The sequence below is a fragment of the Globicephala melas genome, chromosome 11 (genome assembly GCF_963455315.2).
Source record: "Globicephala melas chromosome 11, mGloMel1.2, whole genome shotgun sequence".
NCBI lineage: Eukaryota > Metazoa > Chordata > Mammalia > Artiodactyla > Delphinidae > Globicephala > Globicephala melas.
Window position 1 is genome coordinate 53600267 of NC_083324.2, and position 21883 is coordinate 53622149.

At 43.8% G+C, this 21883-nt stretch overlaps 1 protein-coding gene across 1 annotated transcript in view; it reads right to left on the reverse strand.

The window, feature by feature from the left end:
* TGFBR2 (transforming growth factor beta receptor 2) overlaps nt 1–21883 on the reverse strand; it is a 92117-nt gene that overhangs the window by 47349 nt on the left and 22885 nt on the right. Inside the window, exons 2-3 of the mRNA XM_030830033.2 lie at nt 10582–10750; nt 6426–6616 (exon numbers count right to left, since the gene is read on the reverse strand). Of these exons, the coding sequence (XP_030685893.1) occupies nt 6426–6616; nt 10582–10750 (360 nt within the window). The remainder of the gene's footprint in view (nt 1–6425; nt 6617–10581; nt 10751–21883) is intronic.

The following is a 21883-nucleotide window of genomic DNA, read 5'->3' on the forward strand; positions in this document are numbered from 1 at the left end:
CTTTCTGGGCCTTAAGACAATTATCTCAACGAATCTTCAATACATTCTCTGCACATTTCTCAGGTATAGAACGTAAAGGTGCTTCGACAAGGTGAACAAGACCAGAGGCATACAAGCCATCACTACACACCAACCTCTGGGAACCTGAAAGGAGTGAAGATGGGAGGACTGGTGGCTTGTGTAGAGGCCCATCCTCCCCCAAACCATCTGCCAGGCTTCAGGCTTTATGCCAGGCGTACAGACAAGCAACATGGAGCAGGAGAGAAAATCAGTGCTAAATAATACCCCCCCCCTTTTTTTTTTTTTTGGTAGAATAGGCCTGGGTGCCTATAGAGGCAAAGGAACACAGTGGTATCTTGTTGTCTGAGGCTGGGCTGTCCCACCTGTCCATTCTTTGGAGGACTGAGGTCATGGCCTCGGTTAAGTAAACGGAAATCACCAAATACAGGAAGAAAGCAACCAAATTTCTAAAATGAGGATAAAAATCCCAATGATGATGGAAAAAGGGAATAAGGGAATTTACTGGGAGTCACAAAAATGTTCTGTATCTTGATTGTGGTAGTAGTTACACAGCTATATATATTAGTCACAATTCAGTGAAAATAGTATCTTCAAACGGTGGATTTTATTTTATGTAAATTATACATCAATGAATCTGACTTTTAAAAAAAATCTCAATGATATGATTTACCAAGTTTAGGATTTCCATGCAGAGTTCATGCAGAAAAATCTCTCTGGATGATCACAGACCAAGAGGAGGCTTTCTTTTCACTGTATCCAGTTTGTCGAATTTGAATTTTTTAATATGTACATATGTTATCTGTTTAGAAAGACAAGAGATAGAGAGAGTGCAAGAAAGAAGGACATAAAAAGAGAAGGAAGGGGGAAAAACCCTCACAGAAGTTGTATTTTATCCACAGCCCATTATGAATCCTAGCTATGCCACCACTAGTCATGGGATCCTGGACAAGGTGTTACAGTTCTCTGAGCTTGGTTTTCTCATCTATAAGATGGGGATACTAGCAGTGCCTACCTCATGGGGTGGCTATGAGATTAACTGAGGCCAGGCCATCACAGGGGCTTAGCAACAAACACAGCAACTACATTCCCTCTGAATGTCAGCTATCATTCATAGTAACACTGAAAATAAAGATCTACTTTAAAGAGTAAATCTTGTGGCTCAACTTTTTTTTCCCTCACATATTTAAGAAAAATGTAAGATGTAAGTAATCATTATCCATTGTTTGTAGATCAGAAAGCAACAGGAACAGAGTGCTATCCTAATAAAAATACTACACAGAACACTCCAGAGAGCTTTTGTGTTCCCCATCTTATTTGACTTGGAGTAGAAAAATAAAAATTGCTTCAAGAGTTTTCCCACCTTATAAACCTGATCAAGGAGGTGAAAGACTGAGAACTATACTGAGAACTGAGAACTATATGCTAAGAACTATAAAACATTAATAAATGAAACTGAAGATGATTCAAAGAAATGGAAAGATATGTGCTCACTTCGGCAGCACAAAAACTAAAATTGGAACAATACAGAAATGGAAAGATAACCCATGCTCTTGGATTGGAAAAATTAATATTGTTAAAATGGCAATACTACTCAAAGCAATCTACATATTTAATGTAATCCCTATCAAATTACCCATGACATTTTTCACAGAACTAAAACAAATAATCCTAAAATCCATATGGAACCATAAAAGACCCAGAATTGCCAAAGCAATCCTGAAGAAAAAGAACAAAGCAGGAGGCATAACCCTCCCAGACTTCAGACAATGCTACAAAGCTACAATAATCAAAACAGCATGGTACTGGCACAAAAAGAGACATACAGATCAATGGAACAGAATAGAGAGCCTAGGAAAAAAAACCCACACACCTACAGTCAATTAATCTTTGACAAAGAAGGCCAGAATATAAAATGGGAAAAAGTCTCTTCAGCAAGTGGTGCTGAGAGAGTTAGACAGTTGCATGTAAATCAATGAAGTTAGAACACACACTCTCACCATACACAAAAATAAAATCAAAATGGTTTAAAGACTGAAACATAAGACATGACACCATAAAACTAGAAGAGATCATAGGCAAAAAATTCTGTGACATAAATTGTACCAGTGTTTTCTTAGGTCAGTCTCCCAAGGCAATAGAAATAAAAACAAAAATAAACAAATGGGACCTAATCAAACTTACAAGCTTTTGCACAGCAAAGGAAACCATAAACAAAACGAAAAGACAACCTACAGAATGGGAGAAAATATTTGCAAATGATGCGACTGACAAGGGCTTAATTTGCAAAATATACAAATAGCTCATACAACTCAACAACAAAAAAAACCACCCAATCGAAAAATGGGCAGAAGACCTAAATAGACATTTCTCCAAAGAAGACATACAAATGGCCAACAGGCACACGAAAAGATGCTCAACACTGCTAATTATTAGAGAACTGCAAGTCAAAACTACAATGAGGTACTACCTCACACCAGTCAGAATGCCCATCATTAAAAAGTCTACAAATAACAAATGCTGGAGAGAGTGTGGAGAAAAGGGAACCCTCCCACACCGTTGGTGGGAATGTAAATTGGTGCAGTGTAGAAAACAGTATGGAGCTTCCTCAGAAAACTAAAAATAGAATTACCATGTGATATAGCAATCCCACTCCTGGGCATATATACAGATAAAACTATAATTCAAAAAAGATACATGCACCCTTATGTTCACAGCAGCACTATTCACAATAGCCAAGACATGGAAACAACCTAAATGTCCATCAACAGATGAATGGATAAAGAAGATGTGGTACGTATATACAATGGACTACTACTCAGCCAGAAAAAAGAACGAAATAACGCCATTTGCAGCAACATGGATGGACCTAGAGATGATCATACTAAGCGAAGTAAGTCAGAAAAAGAAAGACAAATACCATATGATATCACTTATATGTGGAATCTAAAATATGACACAAATGAACCTATCTATGAAACAGAAACAGAATCACAGACATAGAGAACAGACTGGTGGTTGCCAAGAGGGAGGGAGTTGGGGGAGGGATCGACTGGGAGGTTGGAATTAGCAGATGTAAGCTTTTATATATAGAATGCATAAACAACAAAGTCCTACTATATAGCACAGAGAACTATATTCAATATCCTATGAGACCCAGCAATCTCACTACTGGGCATATACCCAGAGAAAACTATAACTCAAAAAGACATTTGCACTCCAATGTTCATTGCAGCACTATTTATAATAGCCAGGTCATAGAAGCAACCTAAATGCCCATCAACAGATGAATGGATAAAGAAGATGTGGTAGATATATACAATGGAATATTAGCCATAAAAAGGAATGAAATTGGGTCACTTGTAGAGATGTGGATGGACCTAGGGACTGTCATACAGAGTGAAGTAAGTCAGAAAGAGAAAAACAAATATTGTATATTAACACATATATGTGGAATCTAGAAAAATGGTACAGATGAACCTGTCTGCAAGGCAGAAATAGAGACACAGAAGTAGAGAACAAACATATGGACACCAAGGGGGGAAAGTGGGGGTGGGATGAATTGGAAGATTGGGATTGACATATATTGACATATATATACTAACTAATATGTATAAAATAGATAACTGATGAGAACCTGCTGTATAGCACAGGGAACTCCACTTTGCTGTACAGTAGAAACTAACACAACATTGTAAAAGAACTATACCCCAATTTTTTAAAAATCCCATGATAAACCACAATGGAAAAGAATATATTAAAAAATGTGTATGTATGTGTATATATATATATATATATACACATACACACACACATATGTACATAACTGAGTCACTTTGTTGTACATCAGTAATTAACACAACATTGTAAGTCAATTATACTTCAATTAAAAAAAAAGTTTTCACTCCTTAATATAAAGAAGAGATGGTGGCAATAAGAGAAATGGACCCCAAAGTGTTCTTCCTAATACCTGATGTTGTAGGGGATGAAAATATCCCCCTACAACAAATAGAGAGAAGAGAGATGGTTATTTTTAAGCATACTCCCTGGAGCATTTTAGAAGACTCTGAAATCACTCAAATATCTGAGTCATCAGCTGTGCTGGATTTCTTGAGTTGTACAATGAGAAACCACCTTTATGCTGATTATCTCACCTCATAAAGAAACAAACAGTCTGATAATGAATAAGAGGGAAAACATGAATGTGGGCCCATGATTATCACATGAGTTGAAAATACGCTGAAAACTGAAGTCATAAATACCTTAAGAGCTTATAGTAATATACATATATATAAAATATATCCAACTTGCAAGCCATTTATCAACTTTTGTCCCCTTTGCATGAAATAAATTCTTCCATTGTGGATAAGCCAGTATGCAAAAGGAGAGAAAAGTTTCATAGATGGTAATAAACATGTCTGGATATTCCACTATTAGGGATTAATTCCTTTGGCTTAGCCTGGGCCTTGTTTTTAAAGGTGAAGTACTTGGGGAAGGTTAACACGGTAAACCAGGATATCAAGGTTACCATGTTTTAGTGTGATTTAATCTAGTTACAATGTCCCTCCTAACTCAAATTACATAAGGAAAATGAGAGACATGGAGTGCCTGTAGGACGAAAAAACAGGAGAGGGGAGTGATTTTGGAAAGTGTTGCGCTGACAAGATGTACATGCCTGCCTTTGTACACTGAGAAATTGGCACAGGTGGGGTGTAGAACAGGAAGGGAGGGAAACTGGCTGAAGGACACACGGAGAGCAAGAGGTGGGTCTGCAATGCCCATGAGCACCATACACAAAGCATGAGACTCATCACTTTCCATATTTGGGACACACACAGTAGCAGGGATAGTGTGTCGACCCAGCACTTGTGTTCCAAAAGGAGTTTTTATTGAATTGGACCTATCTGGGGCTAAAATAACCTTTCCTCATGCTGAATTTATATTCCTAAAATCAAGAGAATATTATTTGCATCATCAGCCTGGAAAAATTAAAAGGCTTATAATCTCCAGTGCTGGAGAAAGTAGATGGAATTCATATGCTTATATATCTTCTCGGGGAGGAGAACAATTTAATAGTGGCTATCCAAATTTAAAATGTGCATACCTCTGATCCAGAAATTTCATTTCTAGAAATCTATCTTGCAGAAATACTAGCACAAATGTATAAGATGTTTTTACAAAGATAGTCAATGTAGCATTAAGTGGAAAACTGGAGACACCTAAAATAAGCTACCAACTTATTTGGGAATAAGTTAAGAATGGTTAAGTCACTCATAGAAGATATGCCATATTATGCAATTCTGGACAACAATTAAAAGGTGTACAATATATCTACATATATTGTCTTGTTTAGAAGAGAAGTAAAAGTGGGTGGGTGAAAAAAAATATTGCCAGGTAATATTTATAGTATGATCAACTGTTTGCATGGAAAGATGGATGAGTGGGTACAATGAATGGTTGGACAGATGGACAGATAGATGGACAGACAGATGTACAGATGGATGGTGGATGGATGGACAGATGGATTGGTGTTTGAGTGGATGGACAGATGGACAGGTGTTTGGATGGATGGACAGATGGACAGATACATGGATAGATGAACAGAGAGATGGATGGACAGATGGACAGATAGATGAATGGATACATAGACAGATGGAGAGATGGATGGGCAGATGGAGAGATGGAAAAGTGGGTGGATGGATGGATGGGCAGATGGATGGATGGGCAGATGGAAGATGGGAGGGAAGGTAGGAGGGAGAGAGGGAGGGAGTAGAGAAAGAGGGGAGGGAAGGAGGGATAATATTGGGTTGGGCAAAAAGTTCATTTGGCTTTATGTGGAAGATGTTACAGAACCCAAACGAACTTTTTGGCCAACACAATATGCATGATGGATAGAGACAAGTGTGCATCCAACAGGCTGTCATTACTGAGGTTAATGTACTTTCCCCTTTAGACAAATCCTAGGAGTATGTACACACAACAACTTGAGTTAAAGTCTCCCTCCTGAATCATACAGCCTCCTCCCAACTCTGGACCAGTCATTCTCAAACTTGAGCTGCCTGAGAATCACCCTGGGCCCGCACCCAGAGTTTCTGGTTCCACAGTCAGGGGTGGCACCCTGGAATCTGCATTTCTAACAAGTTCTCAGGTGATGCCACTGCTGCTGTTCCAGGCACTGCGCTTTGAGAACCACTGCTCTGGGTGACACAAACTATTTCTCAGTGACAAATCATAATGTGGGCCCCGGGAGCCAGATTTGATACAGACCAGAGCCAACCCTGCTACCCCTTAAGCCCCTCTTTCCAACAGGTGAAGGGGGCCTGATCCCCAGTGTGAGCCCACCATCCAGCACCAGCCAGGAAGGGATGTGCCCTGAGCCTGCAGACCATCCCGAGAAGAACACTCACCTTCGGAGAAGATGATGTGGTCGTTGCACTCTTCGGAGCTGCAGGAACACATGAAGAAAGTCTCTCCAGACCCCTTTTTTTCCTTCATAATACACTCTGAAGAAGCAGCGTCGTCAAGGACAAATCCATGGTAGGCGATCTTGGGGTCATGGCAGACCGTCTCCAGTGTGATGTTCTCATCATTCTTTCTCCTGGGGTACAGAGAAGGAGGGGGTGAGTATGGTCCCACAGGGAAGCAGTCTGGGCTGTATCTCCATCAGGACATTGTTTCCAACAGCAGCGCTGCCTCCTGTTCTCCATCACTTACAGGTTGTCCTGTCATGTCCTGTGCTTTTCCACGCACTTCAGTCTTTCCTTTGCTTATCTCAGAACCCACTTAGGATCATAACGTGAGGGCTTTCCTTGGAGACAAACCTGTCAGAGAACTTTACACGTTATGCCTTAATTAAATCATTAAAGGGAGGGCGTGGGGGAACAGGAGATCGCTAGGTCCTTGGGGTGACTCCAAACCTTCCATCCTGATCGCACTGTGAGGCTAGCATTGCATCTCTAGTTTGCTGGACAGAATCTAGCTAAATATTACTCAGTCATAAAAAGAACGAAATTTTGCCATTTGCAGCAACATGGATGGACTTGGGGGGCATTACGCTAAGTTAAATACGTCAGACAGAGAAAGACAAATACTATACGATATCACTTATATGTGGGATCTAAAAAGTACAACTAGTGAATGTAAGGAAACAGAAACAGACTCACAGATACAGAGAACAAACTAGTGGTTACCAGTGGGGAGGTGGGGAGAGTGGGAGGGTATAAGACAGGCTCAAGGATGGGAATATAGCCAATATTTTGTAATAACTGCAAATGGAGCATAATCTTTAAAGACTGTATAAAAAATTAAAAAGTAATAAATTTTGAAAAAAAAACTAAAAAAAACCCCAAAACCCCTACCTATCCTTAACCCCCAAGCTACTGGAAAGTCTTGGCAAAAACAGTGGCCATGAAACAAAAGCACCTCCCTCCCTGCCCCCATAGTTGTGTGCCCACCTGTGTAGGTGGGGGTTTGTGTTTGGTTTTGGTAACAAGATGAAGCCGTGCTGAGTCCTCCGGGATCCCAGGGAAAAGCATGGTGTCCCTGCCTCGTGAAGCCTCCAGAGGCCCCGGGATGGGACAAGGAAGAAACTGTGAGCCACGAAGGAAAGCTGCTCTGCAGCCCTGGGCAGCTCTTTCAGAGCCCCGACTTCCACCCCCCGCTGCCTATAGAACTAGAATCAGAGGGAGGAAACTCAGCCACAGCACTTGAGGCTCCATAAGGTCCTCAACTGCTTCCTCCACTCAGTGCTGTAACGGTGTCTCCTGGACAGGCAGGGCCCACTGTGCAAAACATCTGTGGGTACACTGGAGCACAGAAAAGGAGGATACAGTGAAATAAATACAGACTTCTTTGTCCTGCTACTGAAGAGGTTGTCAATATCTGCGACAAAAGAACCACAGTTATGAAATTAATTTTGGTTCTAAAATATGTCTATCCTTGAAAAGGACTTAAGCATTTCACATGGTAAGAGTGCACAACTGGCATTAGTTCAATAAATGAATGAGGGCTTCCCTGGTGGCTCAGTGGTTGAGCGTCCACCTGCCGATGCAGGGGACAGGGGTTCGTGCCCCGGTCCGGGAAGATCCCACGTGCCGCGGAGCCGCTAGGCCCGTGAGCCATGGCCACCGAGCCTGCGCGTCCAGAGCCTGTGCTCCGCAACGGGAGAGGCCACAACAGTGAGAGACCTGCGTACCACAAAAAATAAATAAATTAAAAATAAATAAATAAATGAATGAATCAGCGAGTGAATGAAAAGAACACTAAAACTGATCGTGGGAGAGTACCACCACAGAGAGCAGAGTCTTTTATTCCCCCACTGGGCTATTCCTAAGATAGCCTAGTGTCCGAGTGTGTGTGCCCTGGACACAGACTCTGAGGCTGTGAGATCTCTGGATCTCTGTGCAGGAGCTCTAGGGAAGATTCCCCTGCAGGGGCCAAAGGCAGCAATGCTGCACAGAGCAGGGAGGGGGGTCGCGATGAGGCCTCTGCTGACCTCTGGGCAGCTGGGGGCTGGGATGGCCCATCAGAGCTGTCCCAAGCTGAGGCAAAGTGGTCAGGCGTTTCGGCCACTGCACCAACCAGTCCTGGGATGCTGGCTGCTGGTACAGAGAGGCTGAACCTGCCGGACTCCAATGAAGCAGCTCGGGGAGCAGACAAGAGGAGCACCCCTGGAGGGCTTGGGGTGATCCCTCAGCCCAGGGTGAGCACCTCAGTGCTGCATGGGCGGGGGTGCAGGACAGCATCCCTGGCACCTCCCTCTCTCCACATCCAAATGTGTCTTTGCCCAGAAAGGTAAAAATAACGTTCAGTGTATTTAATCTTTAGGGCTGAGACACAGAGGGCACAGAGAGCTTCCCCACAGGCCCGCATCTTCTGAGACAGCAAAGCTTCAACGCCAGGGATGTGTGATTCACACTCCACCCCTTGGACTTGTACTGGGGTAGGGAAACTACCTTTAATGAAAAGAGCCTGTTTGGGTGCAGAAGTATGTTCTCACCTCCAGTGGATATTTAAGTAAAGACAGTCAGCAGAAAACAGGAATGAAGAGGAGCCTGGGGTCAGCTGGTCTGGGGTCTGAGGCTTCCTGCCCCAAACCTGACAAGTGGTCCTCCATCCTCTCGAACTTGGTCTGACCCTTCCAGAGAAGGAAGCCTGGCCCACTGGCAGGAAACCACGACTGAGAAAATGTTTCAACTGATCCTGAGTACAAGTCTGTCTGTCCCCTTGTAAATGCTGTGGGTCTCCTGTCCTGCAGAGTTCTGCACGACAAGCTGACTATATTTTCCACTTGAGAGCCCTTCAGATCTCAACAGAGCCCCGTCCTCTTTACTGGACCAGCCATGGCTAACTGCCCCCACCGGCCCTCAGATGGCATGCTTCTGAACCTCTGATCACACTCGTGCCTCTGCTCTGAACACCATCTCTGTCAAAATCCCTTTTTCAAAACCACCACTCAGAGCTGGACACAAGTGCAGCTGGCAGGTATGGCAAGCTGCCGTGACAGATCTTTGCTGTTAACATTCCTTTAGTTCTTAAGAACCTAATTCATGTCCTGGTACGTAGGGAAATGTGCCAGGGTTTCAGATTTATCATCAAGGCTGAGTATACACGGTCCAGAGAAAGTCTCAAAAGGCTCCTTCCAGAAGGAGCGGGCAAGATATCTGGGTTTACATGCTCATTTGCAAATGGCCAGGAGACACAGAGGTTACTTTAAAAAAATAGCTGATAAATTGAAACCATCAGAATAAGGCTTCAAAATGTTATATTTCATTAATGAATGTGTAGTTTTTTATAAAATAAGGACTCCCTTAATGATCTCTATTTTTCTTTAATCTCTGGCTTATACTCCCAATTCATAACTATGAGTTAATCAAATGATTCATGAGCACCCACTGTGTGTGTGTGTGTGCGTGTGTGTGTGTGTGTGTGCGCACACACACACGCGCACGCATGCATGCCTGGCAAGACAGGAGGATGAGGGAGGGAGGGGAAAAGGGAGGGGGGAGGGGAGGGGAGGGAGGGGTGGACAGAGCGAGGGAGAGAAGGGGATCTGCTCCAAGAGGAAGATGTGGTCCTGCTCCCAGAGGAAGACACAGTGTTTGGCCCAGCAGTGGTGTGAGGCACTGGCCAAGGCTTCTGACTAAGGAATAGGTTGTCTCCTGATGCCAAGTCACTTCCCCCATTTTTGACAAGTGCGTCCCTCTTGCAACAGCCCACCTTTCATCTCCACGAAACAGGACTGAGTTTGTGTCAGAAGAACAAAGCTCCTGGCGTCACTACGGGGATCCCAAGGGGTCTCAATTAAATGACTAGTAAGTGGCAAATCCCTCTCCTCGACACAAGGAATGGTTTCCGGACTTATAAATAGTAAAGGTGTGTGTGTGTATCTGAAAATATATAGAGAGTCTCTAGAAATTACACTGAACGACTGAAAAAGAGATGGTCTAAAGGGAAGGGAATGGGACAGATGTCGAAGTTTCGGGCATGGAGACACATGACTACATACCACGAACGCACACTGCTTATAAAAGGGGAAAGAAAGGTGTTACAGGGCAACCTTACCAGACAGCCACGCAGACCTCTTGCGGCTTCTCACAGATGGCCGTGATGCTGCAGTTGCTCCAGCAGGACTTCTGGCTGTCACAGGTGGACAATCTCACATCACAGAATTTACACAACTGCGGCAACTTGACGGCACCATTGTCGTCAGTGACCATCATGTCACTGTTAACTGGGAGGGAAAAGAGATGCATTACATGATTAACCAACGTAATCAGCTGCCAGTGGATTCCTGATACGATGCAATCTCAAATGGACCTGGTGTCAGAAGAATGAATGCGGAGAAAGGCCACATAAGGCCTCCACATCAGATGAGAATTTGGTAATGAAAGCCAGGGCAGCGTGGAGATGGTTGGGATGGAGGAGGTTTGGTAACTTCTTGCCTTTGTCAGTGAGCGTCATAAGGCACTCTTTCTACAAAACCCTCCTCATTCAATCCAGAGACAGAGCTTGCGTCGCCCCACTGCATGGTGCTGGGTGCTGGTGATCGTACCCTTAAGGAAATTATAGTTTAGCTGGTGGATGGACACGAAAACAGACCAGGGCAGGGCAACCCAAAATAAAGAGAGGCACGGAAGACGTGGGAGCCAGACGAGAGTCCCCACCTCATGGGCAGAGAGGGGTCCCGAGGAGCAGAGCTGTGACGTGGGGAAAGGGGTCGGCCAGCTCGGAGGAGACCCTGGGGGTGAGGTGGGACTTTGCCATCGCTTTCCTGACCTACACCCGGCAGAGCTATCCGGGCCTTCTTTGCAAGAGCCTGGCTCTGCCTGCTTCCTGTTGCCTTGAGCCAACTCAGTTGATAAAGTGTGTCTCCTAGACACACACACACAGGTGAGGCCTGGAGTCCCACAGGTGAATGCCAGCAACCTCTCTGACCTCATCCCTCCCACCGCCACCAGCCGCCCTCTTATTCTTCACTCGCTACCTTTTAAGACACACGGGCCTTTCCTGGAAGAAGCCAAGCTCCTGCCTTCCTCAGGCCCTTCCCTTGCTGTGCCCTTTGCCTGCCTTCTTGTCACCTTCCTGATCTCTGGTTAAATGTCACCTCTTCATCCTAAAGCAGCCCACAAGGAACCAACATAGGGTTTTGTCTGATCTTCTGCACAGTCTCCATCACTCACTGGCTTCTGCCCCATCCACCAAAATGCAAGCTCCATGAGGCCTTCTCTGTCTTGTTTCCACACTGCTTCTCCAGGGCCAAGAAGAGGGGCTGTCACATAGAAGACATCCGAACAAGCGTACTGAATCAATGGTGACTAGCTAATAAACGGAGGAATGAACACAAGAAGTTCACATCTGGCCTTGGTGCCAGGTGGGAAGGGACAGAGACCTTCCTCCCTCCCCTTGGGGGAGTGTGATGATACCCCCAATATTCACTCACATTCACCAGTAACACACTGAAGACAAACTGTCCTTGGCAACACATATCTGCATGCTGAGAGGTGCCAAAAAGGTATAACACCCCTTCCTCTTTTTTCCCTCAATGAGACCCTTTTCCATTGGGAATGGTGGTAACTAAAGGCATGACTTTGGAGAGTGAGACCAGGCTATTGTCAACAAACGTGAACTCAAAGACACTTCTTTGCTAGACTAGGAAAGATTAAGCACTCAGACAGCAGGGGGCACTAGACCAGACTCCATCAGGAAGCGGGAGGGTGCTTCTCCCAGGGTCACCATTGGAAAGGCCTGAGCAAATCCTCCTCGTCCTCTCCTGTGTTAAGGACACTCCAGCCTAAGTCCCAATGCACAGCTTCTAAGACCTCCCATGGCCGCTCCCTGCCCGTGAAATCTAGTTTCTGTCACCGACACTTTGCCACGCAGACGTCTTTGTTGCTTGGGCACAGCACCTGTTTCCTGGGTCTCTAAAAATATAAACCTATATAAATTTAAGATTTGCTTTCTTGTGGTACATTAAATATAGAAGCAAAAAAATAAACCCATTCATCCCTCTCAGGCCTCAAGTTCATTTCAGGAAGTGTATTTTTAGGTGACAATCTATTTTGAAATTCTCAATGTCTCCCAAACCAAGAGCTCTAACTAAGCTTAGCTAAAAATACAGGCCACGATGCTCTCTGAATCTTGTGTTCCATTTGGGACTAAGACAACAATGAATATATGTATATTTTCTACAATGGTTAGATTTGGATCCATTTGTGAAACAGCTAATTTAACACTTCAGGCTTCCCTACAAGACACAGGCAAGGCAAAACAAACAAACAAAAAGCTAGGCCATGTTCTGTTTATTTGATTTTTTTAATAGTTTCAGACAAGCATCTCTTTGCTGGTTAGAAAGTTGCTGTTTTTAAATATAAAATCAAGCCTCCAAGACTTGGAATTCAGCCTTCCAGCATTTTAGGATTTTAGCCTCTATTAGTGGTTATCAACTTTGGGGCCATGTTGGAATCCATCGCTTAGAGCGCTTAAAAAACTCATGAAGCAGCCCCACCCCCCCGGACATGCTGATTTACTTATTCTGGAGAGTGGCCTGGGCACCAGGTCTTTTAGAAGCTGCTCAGACAATTCTCGATTCTCGCGTGCAACCGAGGCTGAGACCCTGACCTGGAATTAGTTGGAAATGACATAACTGGCACAAAACAAATCAGCACAAAAATACCCTCCCTGCCCCCAACACACAAACACATATATAATGTATGTGACAGTGGTGGGGTAGCCCCTCAATAAAGCTGGAAGATGTTTCCTTGTGGAAAACACACACCTAAAGCCACGTGATTAGCACTTTGACACACTGCTGATGGAAAGGAGTCCTTCCCTGGGCTGGCAGATCCTTTTCTAACAGAAGCTAAGAAGTGTGACAAAAGTGGCAGAGTCAGGAGTGATGGGAGAGAAAAAAGCCAGATGTGACTGGAAGCTGCAGTGGCAACCACAGATGTGTGGACAAGTATAAGTGCTTTAGATCTGATGCCTGCAAAACACAAATCCACAGGGAAGAGACAAAAAAAGGGTCATCAAAAAAAAGAAAGAAGAAAGAGGGGCCAGTAGGCTGCAGGGCTCAGGGGGCTGGGAGACAAGCAGATGCACAGCCCTGCTGCCAGATGGAGAGGCCAAAAAAGAGAAATCTCACGGCTGAATTCTGGGGAAAAGGCAAAAGGACAACTTGACGCACACTTGGAGGCACAGGCATGTGGAGGGAGGGGGAGGTATGCAACAGAACGTGTCCATATTAAGCACCTACTACGTGCTAGTCAAGGTGCTAAGTTATCACATAGAGCCTCCTGAGTACCAAAGAGGGGGCCCCATTTTTCCCTTTGTTACGGTAAAAGCTACCACTGCTAAGGTGAGCAGACTTTTTAGCTTGACCAGCTTTTTTTTTTTAATTGGAAAAGTTCGAAAGCCTTGACACAGGGCAGTCACTGCCATGCCCCCACCCCCACCAGGCACTCCATACTAGCGGACCCAGGAGGCTCCTGATCCGGATGATTCCACCAGCAAATAGAGTCCAGGCTCCACTTAAGGCCAGTGTTGTCCTTTGTGAACAGGTGCAGTGGTGGGATAGAGAGCATGGCTCCCTTCACCTTTACTGGGGGTCAGCTAATCTTGATAAAGGCTTTAAGTGCTCACTTTGGGGCGAGGGGACAGCGAGAAATGCATACAAGCTTTTGCTCATGGTTTCAGAGGCTGGTCCACAGATTCCTTGAAAGCCCATAGCCCCAGGTGAAGAATCTGAGGCCCACCCTGGAGTCCTCGCAGGTCACTGAGAACATGCTGGATAGTTCAAGGCTAGTCAGAGTGGGGGGCAGAGCCAGTGGGGCAGAACGTGGGAGGGATGGTGATTCACTCCACTTACAACTGCCTCTTGTGCATTCCAGTCCACAGAAAAAGCTACTGTCCTAGCAAACAACATCGTATGCTTAATATATAATTTTTGTGAAGCCAAAGAATGAAGAGTTAATGCATGCACCTAAGTAGCCAGGGACAAAGATATTTCTGTAAACAACAGCATAGCAAATACCACCTAATGAACCCTATAGCCAACCCCAAACAACTTCAAAATTCCTTCCAACACAGGTTGGAAAATTACTCTCTTAAGAGTCTTCAGTTAAGATGATCTCATATTAAGGTGTATTTTCCTGCCTAGGGACGCTCTGTGAGCAACTGACCATCCTCAGTGAATTTTCTACCTGTAACAGGCAAATGAGCTCTTCGTAACGTTCTCCAGAACGAGAAGATCTCTTACCTGGAAAGCCAGCCAGTAAAGGAAGTGAATGAGGACGGCCTCCTCCAGCATATGACAGTATCACATGGCCCATCACATGTCACTTCTCTTCAAACAGACCCATGAGTAACAGCAAGACCTTCAGTCTAGATCACACTGCCTTCCTCATTTTAGAGCACATTTTCCCCAAACTCACTACCTAGAGACAGAGGTTCCGAGTCTTGAGAATAAGAACGAAGTAAATGCTTAGCTACGTCTATTTCTGGAATAGTACTACTGTCTTTGAAGGTCATAGATGGGCAGCCTAATAAAGGTTAGATTATCCCAGATAAATATTAGGAATTTTGCATACAAATTGTTACTCCGTAACTTTGGAATGGTGTCTACCATTAGCTGAGCTATTAGGTAAAGTCTCAAAATTCCACACATAATCCCAAATACTTTGGCAGAAATGCATTCACATATCTTTGAATTCCTGCATTTGAATTTCTACTGTTGTTTTATGGCATGTTTTGGGGGCGTTTAGGAATTCATTTATTCCACAAACACCTGTGGATGTCTTGCTTTGTGCTATAAATTTCACAGCAGGATCATTAAAATTGATATAACCAAGTGCAGCATCTCAAAGAATAATCCACGGCAACTGGCAAACAAAACTCACTATGACTCAGAGCAGTGCTCCTCAGATATTAACAAACACAGAGATCCCTTGGGAATATGTTAAACCCACCGGGGTATGTGTATGGAGTGTACTGGCTCATGCAATGGTGGGGCTGGCAAGTCTGGAATTTCTAGTGCAGGCCGGCAAGCTGGAAACTCAGGCAGGAATCAGTGCTGCAGTTTCAAGGCAGAATTCCTTCTCCAGGAAACCTCAGTTCTTGCCTGTAAGACCTTCCAACTGACTGGAGGAGGCCCATTCACATTACTGAGGATAATCTACTTTCTAGAAAGCCAATGGATTGTAGCTGTCAATCATCTACCTTCACAGCAACCCCCAGATTCGTGTTTGATGAAAGAACAGGGCACTAGAGCCTCTCCAGGCACTCGCAGGTACCATCCAGGGTAGGACAGCGACTCTGTCCTCAGCTGATGCCGATGTTGCCTGTCCACAGTTTGGGCAGGAAGTTTGCGGAGAACCCAGTTTGTGGCTGCCCATGATTTCCCTTTCTCCACTCATTCTGGATCTAGCAAAATCGAATACCGATTCCTCCTCACCATTTTTCCAGGCATGGTCTCCTCTTACAGTTCTTTCCATCTGCTCTTCTCTTGCTCCTGGCCTTGTAAACGATCGTGGACCCAGAGGCTCTGATCACCATAGGGGCCACAATGGAAAGACTTGTTCTCGGCAAGAAGGTTTTTAAGTGCAGTTGGCATTTCAGAGTCAGACACAGAGGCAACCATCTGGCAGCCAGCCGCCATGGTCTGCGATGCTGGCAACAGACACCCATGGCCCCCGAGACCCGGTGGGACCAGTCTACTGGCCTGTCACACATGCCATCCCACCCAGAACAAAGCATCCAGTCAAACAACTCACAGGACCCTTCATGACTCGTCATGAAAGCCAGCCATTCCCCAGCGAGTCAAATAAATTGGCCAACTGCTAAATACAAACAAATAAAAAAAAAAAACCCTCGTAATTAAGTCAAAGATAGTTTAGGAAGATTTCCCTTCTCTGAACTTCTATTGCATACTTGGAACTTCTAATACAAGGCGATACCTTATTAGTTTTTAAATTGTATTTTAACCCTCATCCCTTAATTATAAGTATATTGAAAGCAGGAAAGGAGGGGCTTTTCTCCAATGACAGTCCCCCAAAGTCTCTGGGAACCAGGATCAGTACTGGAGAAACCACCACTAAGGTAACTGGGAGGCCAGGGTCTGGTTTTGAGAGGCACAAGAGGACAGAAAGGCATTTGATTGGGAACAGAGCACAGACCAGGAAAGGTTGAGCAGAATGGGGGATCTAAACAATCTAGGGGCAGGATCTCTGAAGACAGCGAATTATTCAACAAACATGCATCCTCTGTTTTACAGATGGACAGAAGGTGAGGTACACGATGTCTGAGGTGTGTACGCAGGTCATAGCATGGCTTGGCCAAAGCTGGATTTAGAACAGGCAAGAAGATAGATGAGGCATAAAAAATGTCCCAGCAGGAGCACAACAGGCAAGAACAGAGTCCAATTTTGTCTATCTAATCTCATAATAGGACTATTCCCTTCTAAAAATGAACTGAAGAAACTCAATGTCTGGTTTAAAAACTTAAAAGTCAAGGGCTGGTGAATAAACCACTGAATCTGGACAGTTGTAGACCCTCTTAATAAAACTCCAGCCTAAATTCACTGTTATGTAGATAACTGTGAATGACCTGGAAAGGAGGCAGAGGTGTGTGTGTGAGTGTGAGAGTGTGTGTGTGCATTTATGCGTATAATTCCCCACCCTCTGTGACTTGTTCAACTGAGGGAACTTAGCTTTGAGGGTTTCTTTTTTTTAGCCTTTTTGGCTCATAAGTTTAACAGTTCACTATGGATGGTTTTAAGAAGAACTGTATAAACATAAATTTGTAGCAAATTAAGGAATTAAGGGATGTTTCAAAGGGATTAATTCAATACAGTACTTTAAATGGAAAACTTGATTGTTCCTTTTTTTAAATTTTATTTATTTATTTTTATTTTTGACCGTATTGGGTCTTCATTGCTGCACACGGGCTTTCTCTAGTTGCGGCGAGCGGGGGCTACTCTTCGTTGCAGTGTGCGGGCTTCTCATTGCAGCGGCTTCTCTTGTTGCAGAGCACGGGCTCTAGGCACGCGGGCTTCAGCAGTTGTGGCGTGTGGGCTCAGTAGTTGTGGCTTGCGGGCTCTTGAGTACAGGCTCAGTAGTTGTGGCACACGGGCTTAGTTGCTCTGCGGCATGTGGGATCTTCCCAGACCAGGGCTCGAACCCATGTTCCCTGCATTGGCAGGCAGATTCTTAAGCACTGCGCCACCAGGGAAGTCCCTTGATTGTGCCTTTGAACTAGGATTTTTAAATTTTGATTTACAAGGAAATGTTAAAGGAGTTATATATAGTATAAAACAAGCTGTAACTGAATGGAAAAATAATTGCTTTTTCCAGTGACAAACATAAAATAACTGAGCAGGAGTTTCACCTGCACCTTCCCTATTTAACACTCCCCGGCCCCTCTAATTCCAAATAGCTCCCAAATAGGCATGCTCTGTTTTCTTACTTATCCCTGAATTCCTTGGATCACTAAGGAATGAAATGCAGTTTGAGTTCTCAAACAAGTTGTTGAATTTGCTTTTTTTTTTTTTTTTGATATATGTCCCAGAATCAGGTCATATATCAGGTAACAAAACCCAAACATTTAAAATGATTCTTGCAGATGGAAATATCTACATTGTTGCCAGAGGCAGTATTTCAGAATACAGGCACTTCTGCCCTGTTCAAAGAGTTGAAACACTTTTAGCACTCTCAGCTTTAATAGAGATCCTTCATCTTTAACAGGGATCTCATGGATAAAACACCCTTCTGAGAGCTGGACAGAGGTGAGCAGTCCGCAACAAATACCACCACCCATACTTGCCAATTTTAGTTTATCACTGATTTTAACAGTGCATTTACCTGGCAAATCCTAATTGTAGAGTTTCTGAAATGAGCCAAAACCCAAGAGCATGCAGGGCTGGGGCTGAGGAAAAGAGGAAACAAGTTGGAAAAATGAAGCCGTATCATTGCACATAGGATAGTTTAGCAAGTGAAGATTAGACTGTGGTGCTAATTCATAGTCTGTCAAAACCATAACTTTCCTGCTGGGAAGGGCTTTCAAATTGGCCCTTTACATTTAGTAATAGTAACTGAGAAAACAATTCTCCCTCAGTTGATATGACTTGGATGGTGGACGGTAGCAACAAGGAAAATAACCCAGAGATGATTGAAAATAAAAGATGATTAACTAACTCTCTTAGTGACAGTCAAAACAACATTGGTAAATAGTCCGATAGAGGCAAGGTAATGAGCACAAGATTTATGGAGCACTATCGCATTCCAATCCAGCTAAAATCATTTGTTACTTACCAAAGATATTAGCCAACATACACAAACATGCATCATTTATCTGCTCTGGAAGAGCCTTCAAATTAACCCTTTATGGAAAGGTTGGACAGAATAGGGCATGGTTCTTTTTTCAAGATGTTTATGATCCTACAGGAAATAAAAAAACTTGCACAAAAATGATTTTTAGCAAAAGAACTTTGGAAACGGTTTACCCAAAGATATGCTTTTCCATTAAGTTATTTATTTAGGAATTAAACAGTACTTTAACTCAAAATGCTGAGGCAGCTGAATGCAAAATGCCAGAACTAATACAAAATCCGATAAGAAGGGATTTTTTAAAAGGTAGCAACTGTTTGAGAATCAGAAAAATAGGCATCTGGGTTGAGCCGTTTGCTTCAACCGAGCAAGGAATTTGGTCGGAATATCAATCTCCTGTGAGATCCAGCTTTTACATTTCTAAATTTCTGTGGTGGTTTTTCCCTACCTCTCTTCCAAAATGGGCTGCAGTGTCCTGATGCAGGCCCGGTGCCGGAAAGGTTTTTCAATTACAGTTTTATGAAGTATGTGAAAATATCAGTCAAAGCAGATGATTCCCATATTTGTGATCTGGAAAAGGGCTGAAACACTACTGCACTTGGGAGAGATACTCCTTCAGATGGTGAGTCTCAGAGGCTTGGTTTCTGGCAACGAAGCAGCCTGGGGCTGGACCAGGCTGGGAGATGCTGCAGCCCAGCCAGGATCGCTATGCGGGGGTTGTGGGCGCGGACAGCCCCCAGATGTATTGTTTGGCTTAACTTCTCTTCTTTTTCAAATGTGAACCAAGTTTGAAAATGAGGCGATGTCACATGAAAAGCTGGATTTCCAACTCCACTTAAGAAAATAAAAAGACTGGGCAACAGTAGGCAACATCATCCCATGACAACCATATCTGGCGGGGAGGGGTGGTGCCCCCTCCTTAAGTCGGCCTCATCCCCGCCGCTCCTGTGTCTCCTACCCCCTGCCCCTTTGGCCACCTGAGCGTACCATTAATGAGTATTTAACATGTCCATTCAATTCTCTCTTCCCATATTAGAGGTTTCACAGGAATGTAAAAATTCATGATTAACTCTCTAATATGGATATTTTCCAATATGCATTTTATTCTCTAATGTGGATACTCACATTTCAGTTCAAGGAAAAGGAAAATTTTCTCCTTTAGAAATCAGATCTGTGTGGGATAAATGATAATAACAACAACATGATAATTTCTATTATCACCATTTATTGGATGCAAACCAAATGCTTAGTCCAGTGCTAAGTGCTGTAATGATTAGTTCATTTACTCATCACAAAGGCCATGTAATTTTGTCATCATCATTTTATAGATGATTAAGGGTCAAAGAGGTGAAATAACTTATGGAACGTCAATGAGAGACAGCCAAGGAGAGACAAAGCCACAGGTCATATGTAAGCCCTCATCCCTCCTGATATGAACAAGAAAATAGAGATTCCCCTAGAGGTTTAAGAGCAGAGCTGTACACTCATTCCAGCTGAAGGCAAAGACTGAGTGTGGCCAGCTGGAGCTGAGGGGAGCAGGTAAGGGTGGGGGAGCAGTATGTTTCTTAGAAGACAGCTTTGGTTCTCTGCAATTACTTCACTTATTTTATTTTAGGATACGTCTATAATAAGGGCAGGTTAGTAAAGTCCAAGAGTTCTCAAGTCAAAGACTTGAGTGTGAGTTCAGGTTTGGGGACCAGCCACTTAACTTCTTGGAACCTCCGTTTCTCCATCTATGAAATGGTACTTTTTAGGGTCAAGACAAAGAGAAAACATGCTTGACGTACATGTGAAAACTGTCTAGACGGTAAAAAGTGCCACACAAGCACTCCCTGGAGAGAAAAGGAACAGGGCAGGCAATGCTCTCTCTCCCAAAAGAAAATTACAGGGAAGGCATGACAATGACAAGACAATTAAGAGTCTGGTAAATCTATTCCCACTTATCAATAGAATGCAGCAGTTTGATGACTTCTAAGAAATCTTTCAGGACATTTGAGTAAACAGACAAACTGAAATATAATAACTTTTGTTACTGCGATGATCCAGAGCTTTCAAAGAGATAGAATGAAGTCAGTCATTGTTACTGTAAAGTTCCCAGGAGTGCTTAGGGTCTTTAAAACAACCCTTATAGAACCAAATAACCTGGTTTTACAATATTGTTCATAACCAGCTTAGGTCTCACAAATAGGCAGTAAGTTGAAGATCAAGTTCAGTTCTCCAATCCTCTGCTGACCCTTGCACAACATGCAACAGGCCAGAGCTGATCTGCTTTGGCTTTGCGACACCTAGTGTGTTACCTGACAACGTGCTGATAAAATTAGTGAGTTTTGACACTCAGAGACGGGGAGGCAAGGAGGCGCCTTAAGACTCTGGAATTCTAACATGTTGAAATAAGCTTATGATTGGCTTTCTTTGAGAAAGAAAGGAAACAAAACCCAGCCACTTAGATTCACAGCTGACCAGAAAACTGGAGGACACTGGCAGCAACTTTACTAGATTTTTAAGTGTCTAGTTAAGAAGGAATGCCATTCAGATGTATGGAAAGCAACAGTCCTTAATCTCTTCTCCTTGAGGCCATTTAGTCTCCTAAAAATTAATGAGGGGCTACTGCTCTCCGAGTCATACTGGAGAACTGTCCAGGCTGGGAGTGGAGAAAGCTCCAGATGACAGTCAGCTGGCTCCAGGCTCCAGGGCATTCAGCCCCTCCTCTGCCAGTCAAATACTGGGTCGAACACGATGATTTTTAAGGTCCTTTTCATTTTGGAAAGTATTCACAATTCCACCCCCAAAGTCATGAAAGCTGAGTAATTCAAACATGTCCCAGCACTGACCTGGCACCCCTACTTAAATAGCATGAGATGCCATGATTCCGTTTATATAAGAAAAATGGCTTCAAGACTATCGTTGTTTTGTTTTCTCTGCTAATGAAGAAATCAACTGTGCCACTTCTCAGCACGCTGATGAAGGACCACATCCCCGCTTCATGTGCACAGACTTAAACCTGATCAGGGCAGCTGACCCGTCTTCCAAGAACAAAACTACAGTGT